The 17,007-nt window shown below is 41.7% G+C and overlaps 2 protein-coding genes across 3 annotated transcripts; both read left to right on the top strand.

Annotated features, from left to right (window-relative positions):
- Positions 1 to 600: 600 nt before the first annotated feature.
- Positions 601 to 4,396, top strand: ptgs2b (prostaglandin-endoperoxide synthase 2b). The gene is made up of 10 exons (XM_003978433.3): positions 601 to 661; positions 767 to 883; positions 955 to 1,098; positions 1,191 to 1,334; positions 1,445 to 1,626; positions 1,720 to 1,803; positions 1,875 to 2,121; positions 2,569 to 2,855; positions 2,945 to 3,092; positions 3,493 to 4,396. Exons 1-10 carry the CDS (start codon positions 601 to 603, stop codon positions 3,903 to 3,905), a joined length of 1,827 nt encoding a protein of 608 aa, XP_003978482.1. The 3' UTR covers positions 3,906 to 4,396.
- A 9,317-nt stretch (positions 4,397 to 13,713) lies between these two features.
- Positions 13,714 to 16,472, top strand: pdcb (phosducin b). 2 transcript variants are annotated; one of them, XM_003978432.3, is made up of 4 exons: positions 13,714 to 14,025; positions 14,855 to 14,913; positions 15,340 to 15,488; positions 15,611 to 16,472. In XM_003978432.3, the coding sequence occupies exons 2-4, from the start codon at positions 14,868 to 14,870 to the stop codon at positions 16,121 to 16,123; spliced, it is 708 nt and encodes a 235-aa protein (XP_003978481.1). In that variant the 5' UTR covers positions 13,714 to 14,025; positions 14,855 to 14,867; the 3' UTR covers positions 16,124 to 16,472. The 2 variants fall into 2 exon arrangements, with proteins under 2 accessions (XP_003978481.1, XP_029684060.1); XM_029828200.1 differs by having other exon boundaries at positions 13,715 to 14,025; positions 14,851 to 14,913.
- Positions 16,473 to 17,007: the final 535 nt, after the last annotated feature.

The following is a 17,007-nucleotide window of genomic DNA, read 5'->3' as shown; positions in this document are numbered from 1 at the left end:
TTTCTTCTCCCTTTTTTTCTACGGTAGACGAAAAATTGCACAGTAGTCTCAATAAATATTATTATCAAGCAATAATTCATGATAAATCCATCACAGGTAAAATCCGTGCTTGTACACGTCTCATCCCATGAACTTTTAAAATATTTTGTTACACCAATCTTTACGTTTTGACAGTTTTATTTGGCACTAATTGCTTCATTTAACAGAGAGATGGCAATGATCTTAAATTGCAATCTTTAGTCCAGTGACATTCTATTTTGTTATTGTGGTGGAAAGGATCTAATTTTAATCCTGGGTGAGTGATACATAAATCACACATCAAATGTGGTAGGGAAAGGTAAAAACGAATCATCCAAAATCAGTCTTGCAGTTGTGAAAGAAAAAAGTATTCCTGATTACTAAACTGCTACCTTGGTTGGTTTCCAGTCTTCACGTCTCATAGTCTCATAATGGGCCGTGCGCTGCGTGGCCATGACGTCACCGGCGGGAAGATGCTATATTAGGAGCTCCGGTGCGGAGCTTCAGGCATAGTCGCAACTTGCGAGACCCAATTGCGTACAGGAGACAGAAGCAGAGGCGATCGCGAACAGTCTTTGGAGTATGAGCACCTTCACATTTGCAGTTTCTCTCCTGGCGCTAAGTTTTCTTCTCTGCGAAGCTGGTGAGTCAAAAAAAAAAAAAACAGGCAGAAAATGATTTTTATTGTAGTACTAGTTAATATGATGCACGGCGAGATGAGATTTTATTAAATATGTTGCCTTTCCAGGTAACCCATGCTGCTCAGACCCCTGCCAGAATAGGGGTGTTTGTACCCCTACTGCAAAAGGCAGCTATGAATGTGACTGCACACGGACCGGCTATACTGGGCCGAATTGCACGACACGTAAGTATGAATGGAACACAGGTGAAACAGGTTTTGTTGGGTTTATCTCACAATCATTTCTGTCTCCACAGCCGAGTTCCTCACGTGGGTCAAAGTGTCCCTGAAGCCATCGCCCAACACGGTCCACTACCTTCTAACCCATTTCAAGGGTTTCTGGAACATCATCAACAACATCTCTTTCCTCAGGGACGCCATCATGAGATACGTCCTGACCTGTAAGTTACCAAACAGTCTCAGTCTTTAGCAGTTTGCAAAGACACATTTATAATAATAACGAGATTATGTTTTTGGTTTCTTTGCTTTTTAGCCCGATCACATTTGATTGACAGTCCCCCGACTTTCAACGCTGATTATGACTACAAAAGCTGGGAGGCTTATTCCAACCTTTCCTATTACACGCGCACCCTCCCACCTGTGTCAAAAGACTGCCCGACGCCTATGGGAGTAGCAGGTGAGAACTCCTCACACTTCTGAGGAACCAGTTTTCTCAGAATCAAAGTCGAAACCAGAACTTCTTGTCCGGTTAGGCAGATTCTGATAAATTCCTCCATCCCCTTCCAGGAAAAAAGGAGCTCCCTGATTCTAAGCTTCTGGCCGAGAAGGTTCTGATGAGGAGACAGTTCATCCCGGACCCCCAGCGCACCAACCTGATGTTCGCCTTTTTTGCACAGCATTTCACCCACCAGTTCTTTAAATCTGACATGAAGAAAGGACCCGCTTTCACTGTCGCTAAAGGACACGGGGTACGTCATATAGAGAGCGAGATCTTAGCCACAGAAAGAAGAAAATACAACACATATACACAACAGGTGTTAACAGGGAGTCTTTTGCTGCAGGTGGATCTCAGCCACATTTACGGAGACAACCTGGAGAGGCAACACAAGCTCCGACTCTTCAAGGACGGCAAGCTTAAATATCAGGTAGGTGAGAAGAGGGTTTGACTAAAACAGGTAAATAGTCCAGATTAATAACAACTGGTTCCGCTGTGCAGATCCTCAACGGGGAAGTGTACCCGCCAACAGTGAAGGACGTGGGGGCTGACATGCACTACCCCCCCAACATTCCCGAGTCTGAACGCCTCGCGGTGGGTCACGAGGCCTTCGGTCTGGTACCGGGCCTGATGATGTATGCCACTATCTGGCTTCGGGAACACAACCGGGTGTGTGACGTGTTGAAGGAGGTTCACCCAGACTGGGACGACGAAAGGCTGTTCCAGACCACGCGGCTGATTCTGATTGGTGAGTTTTGGGGTTCAAGCTTGAAAATGGAATTAAAGCTTCTGGGTGATTTCCAAAGGGAGAGAAAACAGTAACATGAGGTCAGGTCACACGTTTCTCACAGTAGGGACAGTGAGCAGGGGAGTTTGGAGAAGAGGAAGTAAACTTTGGTAATCATGCAAATTGTGCACATTGAGCAAAGAGCCTTTGCCAAAAAACGCAACAAGGAGGAAATGTTTCGTTGCTCCTGCAATGGCTTCATTTTTTATTAGAGAGAATATTTTGGTTTTATGTAGATGAATAGATTTAAAAAGAACAGATTTGCTTTAATGCAAATATTTAATATTTGACTCTGCTAGAGGGTGTATTTAAAATTTGCTATGTTCTACAGTATATTACTATTACTGGCTTTCAACTTATATTTCGCCATTAAGTAACTCTCTAATATCAAAATTCCTGATTTTGTAGGAGAGACCATCAAGATTGTGATCGAAGACTACGTGCAGCACCTGAGCGGCTATCACTTCAAGCTCAAGTTTGACCCAGAGCTGCTGTTCAAGGAACGTTTCCAGTATCAGAACCGCATTGCATCTGAATTCAACACCCTGTACCACTGGCACCCACTGATGCCTGACAGTTTTCACATTGAAGAGAAGGACTACAGCTACAAAGAGTTCGTCTTCAATAACTCTGTCGTGACTCGGCACGGCATCAGCCACCTCGTGGATTCATTCACCAAGCAGCTTGCCGGGCGGGTAAGAGCTTCATTTTGCTCGTGCGCATCGCCGCCACCACCTTTTGTAGCCTTGATCCTGACCATTTGTCTTTCTCTTTGTCTTTTCAGGTTGCCGGTGGCCGAAACGTCCCCAAGTCTCTTCTGTACGTTGCCATAAAGTCCATTGAAAACAGCAGAGAGATGCGGTACCAGTCCCTGAACGCCTACAGGAAGCGATTCTCCATGAAGCCCTACAGCTCTTTTGAAGAAATGACAGGTTGGACAGAGACCAAAACCTCTTATTTAGTTTCTAACCTTGGTTGGATTAATCTCAGAAGATTAGTTAAACAGTAAAGGGGAAAATTATTACTGACTAAAAATGAGATTTTTCTGTGTATCAATTCGAGAACACTCATGTGCAGTAGATTACTTATTAATAAAGACATGCTTTGGATAATGTGTAATGTACTCTGGCAGCTCCGTTAGTTAAGAATTTACTTGTGGTGAAAAACAGATGTTCACTACATCTACATCCTGAGATAGAATAAACAGATTGTCAGCAGCGAGGCTTCCTGACCTAGAGGGGAGGACTCTCAGTAAATGTAATGTTGGTGAATAGAAAAATGTGCTTCAAGAATGCGAAAATTTAAAAAGAATTTGATTTTTTTGTCACCCAGGAGAGAAAGAAATGGCAGCAGAGCTTGAAGAAATGTACGGCCACGTCGATGCTGTGGAGCTCTACACAGGTCTGCTGGTGGAGAAGCCCAGGACTAACGCCATCTTTGGGGAGACCCTGGTGGAAATGGGGGCCCCCTATTCTCTCAAGGGCTTAATGGGAAACCCCATCTGCTCTCCGGAATACTGGAAACCCAGCACATTCGGAGGAAAAGTGGGCTTCGACATCGTCAACACCGCCACGCTGCAGATGCTCGTCTGCAACAATGTGCGGGGGCCCTGTCCCGTGGCGTCCTTTCACGTGCCTGACGTCAAAGACACTGGATCGGTGGTCATCAACTCAAGCACGTCCCACGGAAGCGAAAGCAATATCAACCCCACCGTCATTTTTAAAGAAAGGACTACTGAGCTCTAACTTGGTTTTGCATTTTTAGAAATGTATTTATTTTATTATTTATTTGTTATTTATTTTCCTAATTTATATGATGTTAGAAGATGGAGCCATTTCTTTAATATATATTATGTCTGCTCGGCAGCCTCTGTGGTTGTATTTATTTATTAAAAGAATTTTTGTATTATTATTAAGATATTATTATTGATCTTAGCCACTGTAATTTCATACTTGAAGTGTAGTTTAAAGTGTCAGTAAAATACTAATGCACAGAGTAGGCTATGATACATAGACTGACAATGAATGCAGCTGTACAGCAGTTTACTAATACTGTATCAGTATATTGAACTGTAGCAAGTGATCTCGACTCTTGATCTTTATTTGTTACCTTACAATGTTTTACTTCTGTCTTTGGACTAGCTTTGATACTCAGAAATGACAATGAGCTGCACTGATGTTTCGAATTTTACATGTTGACATTAATAAATGACATCAGGAAGTGAGCCTTCCTCAGACACTGTGGTCATGTAAACCTTTCCTGCATCACCATTCAGATGGCCCTGATTACTGACGCATTTCAACACGGTCGCTGACGCATTTCAACATTTTCACTGTAATTTGACACTGCTTTTTACTCACTTTCACTCACGGTGGGTTAGTTTTTTAAATGGAAAGCGTCGATTCTATCGCCTATTCACGGATGGACGGAAGAATTAGCTCCCCAGAAACACTATTACACATGTCTTGATTCTCAAATGACTGCACAGACAGGCCAAACCAGCAGAAGAGGTCTATTTCTCAGCACAGATAAAACATGTGGGTGCTTGCCAGTTTCAATTATGATGCCTGCATGCTGATAGGCAGCGGGTGTGGTGACACTGCTGAGCACAAGTATGAATAAAATGAAATAATGCAATGGTGCTTAATGCAATGTAGCAGTTGCTACCTACTGTGAGGTACTGTCAGTGTCATACTCTCAAGAGTGCTTTGCTAGTGTACAGGTTTTCCAGCACGGCAGTATTGAAGAGGAAATGCCCATGTGGTTCTTGTAAGCTGCAAACAGCTGAAGTATTTCAGTTAGTTGATGCAAGCTTTGCCAGGAAGGAGGGATAAAACATTTTCCTGTAATGTGGGTTGTGTAGATTTGTGTCCCGTCCAATAACTTACGGGCAACTTTGCCATGGTTCAGCTACGTTTCCAGGAAATTATGTCTCAAACCAGACATTATGGATGGAATGTAAGCAAGCAGCTTTCCCATCCTCTTACATTTTCCTTTTTACTGACAACCGATACAGAGGCTTCCCCGAAATCAAGGAAATTATATTAATCAAGTCATGTGCATCAGTTGTGATCTCAACAAAACCCAATAGATAGGTCCTCTGTCGTCACATAATCTCTGTATTGTACTTCAAAAGGCATGCGTAGGATTTCCCCGTCACAGAGACTAGGCCCGCCGCGGGACGAAAACGACCTAATTGTGCGCACATTATTTGTTTTTTGCCACTGACAGCTCTCCAAGAGTGAGTGTTATTATTCCACATCTTGCTTTGTGTGAGCGTAATGAGCGTGAGAGGGCTTTGGGCCCTGAGTGGGAGAAGATCAGGAAACTTCAGTGCGTGTTTTCCCACTGACCGCTTCTGGAGCCGGACCCGATGTGGAAGCCATGGGGTACGTGACACCCATCAGGCGGCAAGGACCCCCCCACACCCTTCGGTCAACTGGAAGCTGCCATCAGCTGGCAGCTCTCCACCGGACGTCACTCATCACTAATGGTGATTTACAATGAATGACAAATGTCTCAGTAGTTATTAATCCTGGTAATTACATTCACAATGCATTACAGCAGGTAATGTCAAAGGTCATGTCAGATCAGCCAAATATGCTGTAGTTATTTGCCCTGTAGAGCATGATGGTAACTCAGGTTCAGAGTAAATACAGCAGGTTTTTTTTCTTTTTGTTTTTTTTGGAGAGGAGGGATGTAAGATTGTAAGACTTCTTATGATGTCAAACCTGGAACCACATCAGTAATGATGGCAAATGACTCGCTGCTGGGGGCGCAGGAAGGAAATCTCCAGCAGTATCATCAGAACGATAGTCATCCTGAACGATGACGGTAGCTTCACTTGACTCATTAATAAAGTTTTTGATAGTGTGTCTGTGTATGTGTGTACGTGCATGCGTGCGTGTCTGTGACTTTTGCTCATGGAAACATACCCAAGATGACAAAATAAGAGCATAATCGTTTTTTTCCACCGATTTGTTCTATTGTTTTAAGAGCTGAAACAGGTTTTGTTGTGGTTTCAACCAGGTCAATTGAAAGTAAAGGACTGAGTTTTTTTCTTGGAAAGCCTGTGACAAAAAAAAAATGGGACTAAATCTTTCTTTGAAGTTCCTCCATATAATCACAGACAGCAGAGAGAATGCAGGGGCGGTTAGAGTTGTGCAAGACAAAATGATATGGTGAGTCATTTTTAATGTTTATACCCTTTGGCTTGCTCAACATTGGGTGATACTGGCGATGAATGAAATCAAAGGAAAGCTTTTGTTGGTGTAAAACTACTACTTTACAAAACATGACATCCCTTTGTTACTTCCGGCGAGGAGGAATGTCGGCCAGTCATCACAGGAGAATCCCTCCGACCGAAACCCAGGATCTCGAAGGCCACCTGTGGGTGAACAGGGTTCCGCGGATCGCCTCGGCCCAGTATTTCAGAAATAATCCTACAGGATTAATCCAGGTGGATTGGATTTTGCTCTGATCTGATCCAAAATCGGGTTTTTCAAAGCAGAATGTATCCTGAAGATTTGAATCTGGATTTGTAAATCCAATCCTTTGGAAAAAGACATGAGTAAAAAGTCACGATACGTATATTGTTTTTGAAATTTTGATTTTGTTTGATTTTGGTTTTTTTAATAAAATATTCAGGATTGATTTGTTGAGAATTATATTGATTTATTGTAACATGAGTTACTATTTTAAAGTTATAACATTGACATCTAAGTAGATAGTGGTAAAATCTTTAAATAAAATGTGACTTTTAGTTTGACACATGGTGCTTTATTTTGCTTTTAAACACATCAATTCCTGTTTCCTGGCAATGATCCAGTGGGAGGGACAGATTTGGAAACCCCTATCCAGGTGGATCAGGATCATTTTGATCCCATCCTGCAAGGTTTTGAAAAACTGGGATAGACTATTATGATCCACACACCAGGATAGGGGGATTTACAAATCCGGATCATTTTGATCTGGATTTGGAGTTTTGAAATACTGGGCCCTGGTGACTAAACAATAGACTCCAACCCACCCGTGAGCGATCATTCCTAACAATCCTGTCTCCCTCCATCTCGCACGCACACTTACACACACTCCAGCAACACACCTGCGTATTTGTCCATCAACACTGAGAATGAGATCAGACTTTGATCCATTTATGATCAAATCTATGATGATTTAAGATGAGATATGACCCATTTAAAGAAATAAGGGTAGATTCCAGAGTTCTGGGTTACATGAGTCAATGTGAGACTGCAGCCTGCATGTTTTATAGAGAGCAGAGCCCAGATGTTTACACTTTTGTGCAAATCTATGTCAAAGATTTGGTGGTCTTCCCTTTCTCTTATGATGACTTGTCTCTCAACAAGAGCACGAGAACAAATATTCACCTTTTTATCTCCCTGCTGCCTCACAACGATGGTGGGTGGCTCTTTGTCACAGACAGGCCGTGGTGCCAGCGTAACTCAGACACATTAATTAGCATGTGACAAGGAGGTGACCGCAGACTGAACGGTTTCAGCCATCAGGTGTCTTTACAGTTTTCCCATGTTACGACCTGTCTCACCTTTTGTACCGTGGCACACCTTGCATATTTGTCATATCTGCCTGTCACATCCCAAATGCTGCTGTGGAGAGCCTCTTTTTCTTTAAACACACATTCCCAAAGGTTCAGTAAATTGCGCGTGGGGAAACCTCTCAGTACTTTTCCCTTCAAAGTATATAAAACACAAATTTTCGTCTTCCAGGCTGTCTAAAGGAAATGTCATGTTTGTGTTGGCAAAGCTGGATGAATCACACAGATACACAGATTTAGTCAGCTCCAGGACAACCACAGAGTGGATGGGGACACTGCTAACTGACTCTGAATCAGTGTCCGGTCTGTTAAAATACCGATTATTAATACTAGTGACCCTCCAGCAGGGGTTTCCTTTAGGTAAATCCTTTAGGCAAAGTGTTGCTACAGAGTTATGTTGTTTTGTTTTCTTTTTTATAAAAGGCAAAGCTCAAAAAACCGTCATGACATCAGACATGATTACAGGTTTCAGGTGTGTGTGTGTGTGTGTGTGTGTGTGTGTCACTCTCAGGAGTATATGGTGACACATTCTATTTTCACCTGCATGAATTTGTTCCAGTTTGTTCCAGTTGAACGTGAATAAGGATCCAGCTCACGCCGTTAAATTGGAGTGTCGTACCTCGACAATAATGCTGGAACTGGTTTCATTTAATTTAATCACCAAGGTTTGTTCAGCCCAATTTTATCAGTTCTTGGTTTGTTTTTGACAGGAAAAATAAATTCTTAAACCCTTCCAAGAACTGTTCAAATGTACACATTAAAAACCATATAAAGATTATGATAACTAACTTGCCAATTGTCTTATATAGCGATAAAATATATGGGGTCATGTGGATATTCCATTAATCCAGTAGTTCAATGTTTAGCCTGTAAGGAAAAAAGCGGCAGGAACCGGAAGGTTGTTTAATGTTTAATTCTAAGTTGGAGTTTTACCTCTGGGATTTTTAGATACAGTTTCTCTCCATGCTTGCCAGACCTTACAGCATCTTCCAGTGAGTCAATGAAGTCACAGTGTTTCAGTTACTTTTTAAGTATCCATTTGAGCAAACTTGCGATCACCGCCCATGTAATCCCTTCTTAAAGTATATATTTAGTTTGCAGTGATGCAGTTAACATTACAACAAACCCAAATTTAGGGTTTGTATGGGTTTCATTTTGGACTGTGTGGGAATGTTACGAATTGAATACACGTCTGTTTATTTTATTCATCATGCGACTGTGAGCAAAACGCCAAATTTGTTGTTATTGTGGTCAGTGACTCACTGATGTTTTAAACAGCCTTTATATCGGTTTGTGTGCGGTGGATTTTCCTTTTTATTGCAAATGAAACTGATGTGGAATTAACCTACTCCAGGTTGAGTTTCATAATGATTCCTGTTGAGTACCGTAGTTGAAGAAGTGATGTGATTGGGGAATCCTCCTAAATCAAAGAGCCGCTCCGACCCCCACACTGACAGACACCTCCTCACTCTTTCATGCAGAGCTAAAAACCCTCTGGAACTCTCTGGACATCTGGACTCATTTGACTTGACCAACTTTTAAAATGGTCGTATTGATATCATCGATGTCACAACCTGTGAGACGGGGAAAACGTAAAGGTTTCCACATAATTTCATTCCTTGTTGTCACCACAGACATTGCTGCCTGTCATTATCAGTCATTGTGCGTGCACACTCACTGTGTGTGGCTGCGTGAGTGCTCGCGCGTGTGTGCAGGGGGTTAATGGGCAAAGATCCATAAATCCACAATGTCTCTCATCCACCGATTAAAACATTAAAACCTTTTACCGTTGTCAGTGGCAACAAAACAAAACACTGTTTACCTTATTTTCTGTTGATTGCGTCATAGTTCACTAAAACACACGCTAATAAAGAGATACCGTTCATTAGTAAACACCTTTATTTTAATGCCAGCACACAGAATGATGATAACATTTGCCAAAAAATCAAAGGCATTTCAGGGAATCCATACATTAGATGCTATTACGTAGCACTTAAGAATGCAAGTAGCCCACAGCAGTTCTCTTGTCACCTGCCTGCTCTGTGTCATAAAAATAAACAGGAATTTGCCTGCAGGGGGAGGAAGCATGAGACAAAAATGAGGAGTGGTGTGAGGAGGAGCCCAGCAGCAAATACACCTGAGGAAGGGCCCCAGGTTCCGGTGTTCACCTTGAACAATGATCGGCACTGTTATTTTTAACACTGGGATGCGGGAGCGGTTGTACTGAGGTCAAGTTCAATCGAGGGTTAAGCCATGTTCGCCAAATTGATCAAGATAGTCCAAACTTAAGTTTAAGTGTTGTTTCAGGTTTGTGATTCTCAGGTGATGTGAAAACCTTTTCAAACTGACCTAAGATCCTAATTTCTAACCCGGCTGTACAAATATTTTTTAATACATAGAAAAAGAAGAACAAGATTGCTAATTTATCACTTTTATAACCACTAAATTGGTGTCAGGAAGGATAATCTTTTCTCATTTCAGCTAATTCAAAGGTAATAAGCTCATCCTGGAACTATGAAACAGTGTCTGTTGGACTTGAGACATCCCAACTTGCACACATAGAAATAATTTAGGGAGAAAATTTCAAAACCCAAACCAACAATGAATACGTTTCCACACTCTCCATCAACGAAGACATGAGAAAATCAAATGTAACTTCTGTGTATATTTAGGTCATTGGAGCCTCTGTGTTTGGTTTAAAGTTTTCTTTTCCTTGAAAGGGAAAATCCCTGTGTACATGAACATAAGGGGCGGTATTGTGAGGGTGATGTTTGGTCACCCGCGCTGTTCGTTCACTAGACTCAGATCAACCACGCAAACAACAGGAGACCTTGCAAGGGAGAGCTGACGAGCAGTTCAAGCTTCCTCTCTCAACTCCGTCCGTCTGCTGCTCGCTCTCCTCTTTTATTTGGTGCACACAAGATTTATGTCAATCTGACCTCATGATTCCTTCTCCTCCTATCTCTACAACTTCCTCGTGTCCTTGAATATGGTACCTCTCAGTGCTGGGTACCTAACAGCTTCAATACTTGGTTCAAACACTCATACATTCCTTTTAATTAAACATTCTAAATCTACTTACTATACTTACTATAGCATTGAAACGATAATAGTAATAACAACAATAATTCTTCTCACAGTATGTGCAGGTATTCATCGCTGTCCAGCATAGTGACCTTTCTGTCAACACTAGTTCATCTAGTGCAGGCTTTTATTCATTAATCCACAGAAAGAAGTGATCTGTTAAAAATCTAGTCTGGTGAGAGAGTCTCAGAGTCTGAGAGCAGCAGAAATGTGCTGACTGCGGGATTCAACTCAACCAAAGCTGGATTCTCAGGAAACTCTTTACCAACAGGAGCGTCAGAAGAGCCCAGACATTGGGTTTAATCATTGCTTTGTAAATTTTTTTTTATTGTGAAGAAGCAGCAAAGCCTTAGTTTATTGCAATGACAGCATTTTTGTCCCTTGTGCTACCGTCAACATTCTTAAATCTGACATCAATCCATGACAGATTATGCAAACAAAACCCCAACAAGCCGTAATGCTAATACGTTATAGTTATTAATAGTTATTAGTTTTATCATTCTAAATACAATAGCACAACACTACAAGGAAACCAGCTGTCTCATTGTTGGTCACCTGTGCTGCGTGAAACAGGTCACTTTCAATGTGAATAATTCTTTGTTGGTGTTGCAAAAGCTGTTAAAAGGTAACTTGGGTAAAGGTATTTCCTGTTTTAGCTGCTTAAACCACCGCAGAATTTCTGATGAATGCAGGTATGACTGAGTCACCTCAGTGGATGAAATGTAATGGAAGGCTTTTTCTCCAGGTTAACCTGTGACACACTTCAGATATATCATATTTTTTCTCACCCACATCTCTGACATATTTCTGGTCAAGTTGAGTTTCACTCAAACCCTCGATGCCAGGAAACCTGAAATTATAGGCTTTGTGAAAAGAAGTAACTCTATAGCGTGTGTTCCATAGTCGTCAAGGAACATACGGCTCACGAACGCATAACCTTTACAGTAAAAATACGTCACGTATGCATCAGACATGCAAGACAAATGCTTTAATAGATGGGCCCAAAACGTCACAAGTTTACGGTTAGACCTTGACAGAAAAGAGGGGCCATGCTGGCAGACGTAAAGGCATATTTAGAAACCAAACAGTCACATCCCGATGCTGGTCGGCCAAGACTGAGGAGAAAGGTCAGACGAGTTCAATGACTTTTTTATTTATTTATTTATTTTAAGTTTACGTCTCTTGCAAATAGAGGCTTCAGTGAATTTAACACCATCCTTTTATGTTACAAATATTCTTTTAAATTATTGATTAATTTCTCTGTGAAACGTAATTTTATAAAAGCCTTTGTTATTAAAATAATTATTATTATGTCAGAGTAATTATGATGATGCTAATAAATATTATAATTGTTTTTGTTGTTATTATTATTATAAATACTGTACACACGTATCTCCCTGATAACCTACCGACCACAAGCTGATTTAAGGCTGAATTCTGCCCTCTAGCGGTTAAAAGCTATAAAGACGTTGAGGCGGGACCGCCGGTGTGGCGCAGTAGTCTGAGCATGTACACTCTTCACCGCAATGCCTTCCATGTGCCTCCTCCTCAATTCCTCTCCAAGGAGGGTGTCTTCTGTAATCTTCACATGTAATGAATGAATACCTAAATAAACATGAAATACTTTGCTGTTGTCCCTTGAGTTCAATCCACCATAAATAATTAGAATGACTGCAAATTAATTTCTCTATGTGCATGTGAGCTTAAATTAGACACCCTTGTGAAAAAGATGATGATTAAAATGTTTCTGTGGGTGGCTAGGTGGGGTGTCTGTGCCCATGAAATCGTTTAATTGCTGATGGATTTCTGTAATGTCTGTCTAAATAATATCCTCAAGTCCATTTTAAGCAACCTTTACTTGTTGAGAGATAGGGACTACATTCCTATGTGTGTGTGTGTGTGTGTGTGTGTGAATAAAAAAAGTCTAGTAAATCCCTTAAGCCAATAAAAGCAGTACCGGGAAACATAAGTGAAGGACGGCAGTCAAACACGGTTGCATGTGTCCTGAAAATGAAGGAGTGGAGAACATTTACACTCCTGTTTGAACTGCTGATTCCACACTAAAGCATACAGGGTTTACAAGAGGCAAAGAGATGATATCATTAGGTATGGGTCCTTATTTAGTTGTATTATTTACGGTACTCAATAAAAGTATCTAAAGTAAAAGGGAAAGATGAGTTGAAGTGACAAATTAAAGCAACCTAACTGGAAATTTGCAGACTGCTTATTTTTTATGGCTTCAATTTGCTTTTCATCCAGAAAAAATCAACTCTAATCAAATATGTTTCCTATAATTTTTAGCTTTGAGCGAAGAGTGTCCCGTCTCGATCCTTGATCCTAACATGTTGGGCGTAATTAAGCCCAGTAAATGTACTGGAGTGAATTGAATTACGCAGCTCACCCACATCACAAGTAAAGCTTTATTACAGAATCGTTATCTTTTACATCTTAGCTACATCCTGGCTGGACAAGAGCTAGTTTGTATTTTCAAGATGTTTCCAAGGGGGACTTCCCCATGAATTGTGCCACATTTACACGCCTAATTTCCTCTACAGTGAAGGACTGACAGAAAGTGTGAAGATGTAGAGTCATTGTGAAACTCTTTAGCTTGGGGAATGAGAGGAGAATACAGTGTGAGGTTTGTGCGGTCAGAAAACACATGATTGGACATCATTAGACCTTCCAAACACAGAGGTCTTATTTTGCCTTGAAAGACTCCAGTCATGTGTTCCTGCGAGGTGCCATGCCTTAAAGAACTCTGATTTTCTAGAAAAAAAATTATTTATTTGCTGTTAATGTAACAACAAGGTACCTCTTGTGCGCTTTGAAAAGGCCATTGTGTAAATTCTGAAGGTCTCTATGCGTCTGTCTGTCTGTCTGTCTGTCTGTCTGTGTCTGCAGCCCTCTGTCTCTCTCCATCTCTCTATCTATCCTTCCCTCACTCTCTTGAGTGTTGTCAGGCCTTTATCAAGTAGAGGCTTCTAATTCCGTTAGTGAAATCCTCTTAGGATCTATGCTCTATTTCTGTTTAGTTTATAGGGTCGATTTTAAAATCCCCATTAGACCAAGCTCATTGGCTGGAAAAGGCGCACACATGGACACGAAAAAACTAAAGCTGTCCAGCAGCACATAGATTTATGAGCGATCGAGTGTCCGGCAGGGGACCACTAGCAACAAGCGCAAAAGGACAAGTGCCGTGACAGTGGAAGGTAAGAGAACTTCTGTTACCATCGCTCGAGGCAGCTGATGCGACAACAGCTAAAACTAAATGGAAAATTGGAGTTTTTGAGAAGGTTGAGAAATTGGGATTTGTGACTTTGAATTTACCTGTTACACAAATTATATCATAACAGGTTTCAAATTGGGGGGGTTGGTGTATTTATCTTTTGGCAGAATCACTTTTCATACCAAACAAATGCTTTAACTGTCAATGAAGGGCGTTCTGGTTTTGTTCTGGTATAGCTGTTTTAGCCGTAGATCTATTCTAGGTCTTTACCAGACACTGTATTATCTGGCTGAAGCGATCACAACTCCATAGAGCGGGAACACTGCATGCAGGACAATAGAGCGTATTCATCAAAACACTGTAGCGGATTCTGTAGGGTCCATATGTCACAAGAATCTACTTATCCATAGGTTACCACTGACCCCTGAGGAGCAGTATTATCATGTATGTTAGTGTCAAGCATCAGAAATCTAACACGTGCACAATCACTGAATTATGCTTTGGAGAAATGAAGGAATCAGTGTTGGTGCGTCTGTCTCGGCAGCCGTCTGTCCGTTACATTTATCTGTGGCAGTTTGGTAATCCTCTTAGACTGCATTAAATTAATTAAGCATCACAAGTCTAACTTGGTATCCAGCAGTGCAAAGACCTTATGTCTTTACACCACGTCATTATCTCCTGTACGAGAGAACGGCCCCAACAGACAAGGGTTACCAACTGCTGGAGCCGTAACGGGTTTGGGTTTAACGCCGGGCTGTGCACACGTGAAGGCTGACTGTCCCACTGTCTGACTGTTCCTGTCTCTCAGCCAGATCACCGGAGAAAATGTCTGACAGACTGTTGGAATTGGAAGAGTCAGTGACCCACACAGGTGAGCCGAAGCGTCGTCTCTCTGAGACCAACATTTTTATACCATGAACACTATTTGCTTCTTAGTCACTTGTTGGGCGTTAATTAAACCGAAGGTTTGTCACTGTTCAGAGGAGAGTAGGGCTGCAGAGCTCTGGCAGTTCACCTGATACTCTAAGCTTCTTTTTCTTATGCAACAAAGTTAGCACACTTCCCCCAGGGTGGGGTTGAGGCTCTAATCCTCAGATAGGACATGATGTCTTCCTGATACACTTAGACTGTAAAGTTTAAAAATATTGCTTCCTCTAAATGGTGCTTCTGTACAAGGCTGGGCAGTTTGTTTGTTTTTAAATCCACCATGTCACTATTTCATCTTTGCATATATGTATATACATCAAGAAAGCTTTATTTAAGTAACAGTTCATGAAAAGGTTCAAACCACCCACAGGTCCAAAAGGAGTCATCAATGACTGGAGGAGGTTTAAGCTGGAGAGCATGGACCAGGAAAATTTGCCCACAGCAAAAAAAGAACTGCTGAGACAAATGTCCTCCCCAAACAAGTCAAAGGACGACTCCAGAGGAAACCTCAACCGTAAGGTACCGTCAACCCAATGACAGAATTCCACGTTGATGAAAAGCCGTTGTGATGACTTTCTGCATTAAGAGAAAGGGAATTTCTTATATCTTCCTCACTAACAGAAAAACGTTTTTTTTTAAAGATGAGTGTCCAAGAATATGAAATGCTGAAAGAGGAAGATGAGGGCTGTCTGAAGAAATACAGAAAGAGGTGCATGCAGGAGATGCACGAGAAACTCAGCTTTGGGCCCAGGTTTGACGGTGTGCATGACCTGGACAGTGGCGAGGCCTTCCTGGAAGTTATAGAGAAGGAACATCACAGCACAGTGGTGGTTGTGCACATCTACAAGGTCGGGGTCAAAGGTTGTGAAGAGCTCAACAGCTGCCTTGACTGCCTGGCCACACAGTACCCCACAGTCAAATTCTGCCGGATTGATGCGGTCTCATCAGGAGCTTCTGAGCGTTTCTCGGATGATGTTTTGCCCGCGCTGCTGGTGTACAAGGCTGGAGAACTCCTGGGGAACTTCCTGGCCTGCACACAGCACCTCAATGAAGAATTCTTTGCCACTGATGTGGAAGCCTTCCTCAACAGCTACGGCCTGCTGCCGGAGAAAGAGCTGCCAGGAGGGGAAGATGAAGAAAACGATGTGGAGTAAACAAGGAGCTGGGCTGTTTAGGAAGAAAAAGAAGCTGCATCCAAAGTCAGGAGCAGTAAAATTACACCTTTGGCTAACTGGATATGAGTACTCCCCAATGTGTGCGCTCCTTAATGTGACAAAACAATAGCTATCTACATCTCAAATAATACACCAAAGCAGCTAAATGCAATTTTAAAAAGAAAATACTGCAGTATTTTCTTTTGAATTGATAGAACAAATTACTTTCTGTAGTTACATGGAAAATAAATGTGTGAAAGACCTTTTTAGCATTCAATATGTTGAAGCTCTGCCCAACAAATCTGGGTCACGAAAAGTGAATAAAATTGGTTATAACGTTATAAAGTAACTGTTCCACCGATGCCCTTTCATGCCAACGTGTTAGAACCTAAGAGCTGAACAGGAGGAGCAACTCTGGATTCACGGGAGGCCAAATTGCTCTGCATGTGGAAACATTACTCTCTAAACATTCCACACCACAACAACATGACCCGCTCTCGAGCCAGTATCTGTGCGGGAAGACCAATAGTTCTGGTAAAATACCACACCCCTGAGCCTCTGGAATTTTTCTATCATCTGTGAACCGAGCATGAGTCTGACTGCGGCCCATTTCTGTGTACTACATTAAACAGGCCTGCAGCCACAGAGATAAGATAATACTGTTAAATGATTCACATTGTCTGAGCAGGACGGACAGACGTCCCTCGATTTGAAAAGGTTCAATCCCTTTTTCATCCAAATCATATCTGTGTTTTCAGTGTTTTAAGTGTCCCAATATTTTTGGCACAGAGGTGTTTCGTTCCTGTTTTTCTTTAAACTCTTCCTATATTAAATATTCTTAAGATCCTCATATCTATACTTAAGCAAACAGGTCAGGATTTTGT

This window comes from Takifugu rubripes, chromosome 20 (assembly GCF_901000725.2).
Source record: "Takifugu rubripes chromosome 20, fTakRub1.2, whole genome shotgun sequence".
Lineage (NCBI taxonomy): Eukaryota > Metazoa > Chordata > Actinopteri > Tetraodontiformes > Tetraodontidae > Takifugu > Takifugu rubripes.
The sequence above is the reverse complement of the archived record's forward strand: the minus strand, read 5'-3'. Positions and strand labels throughout refer to the sequence as shown.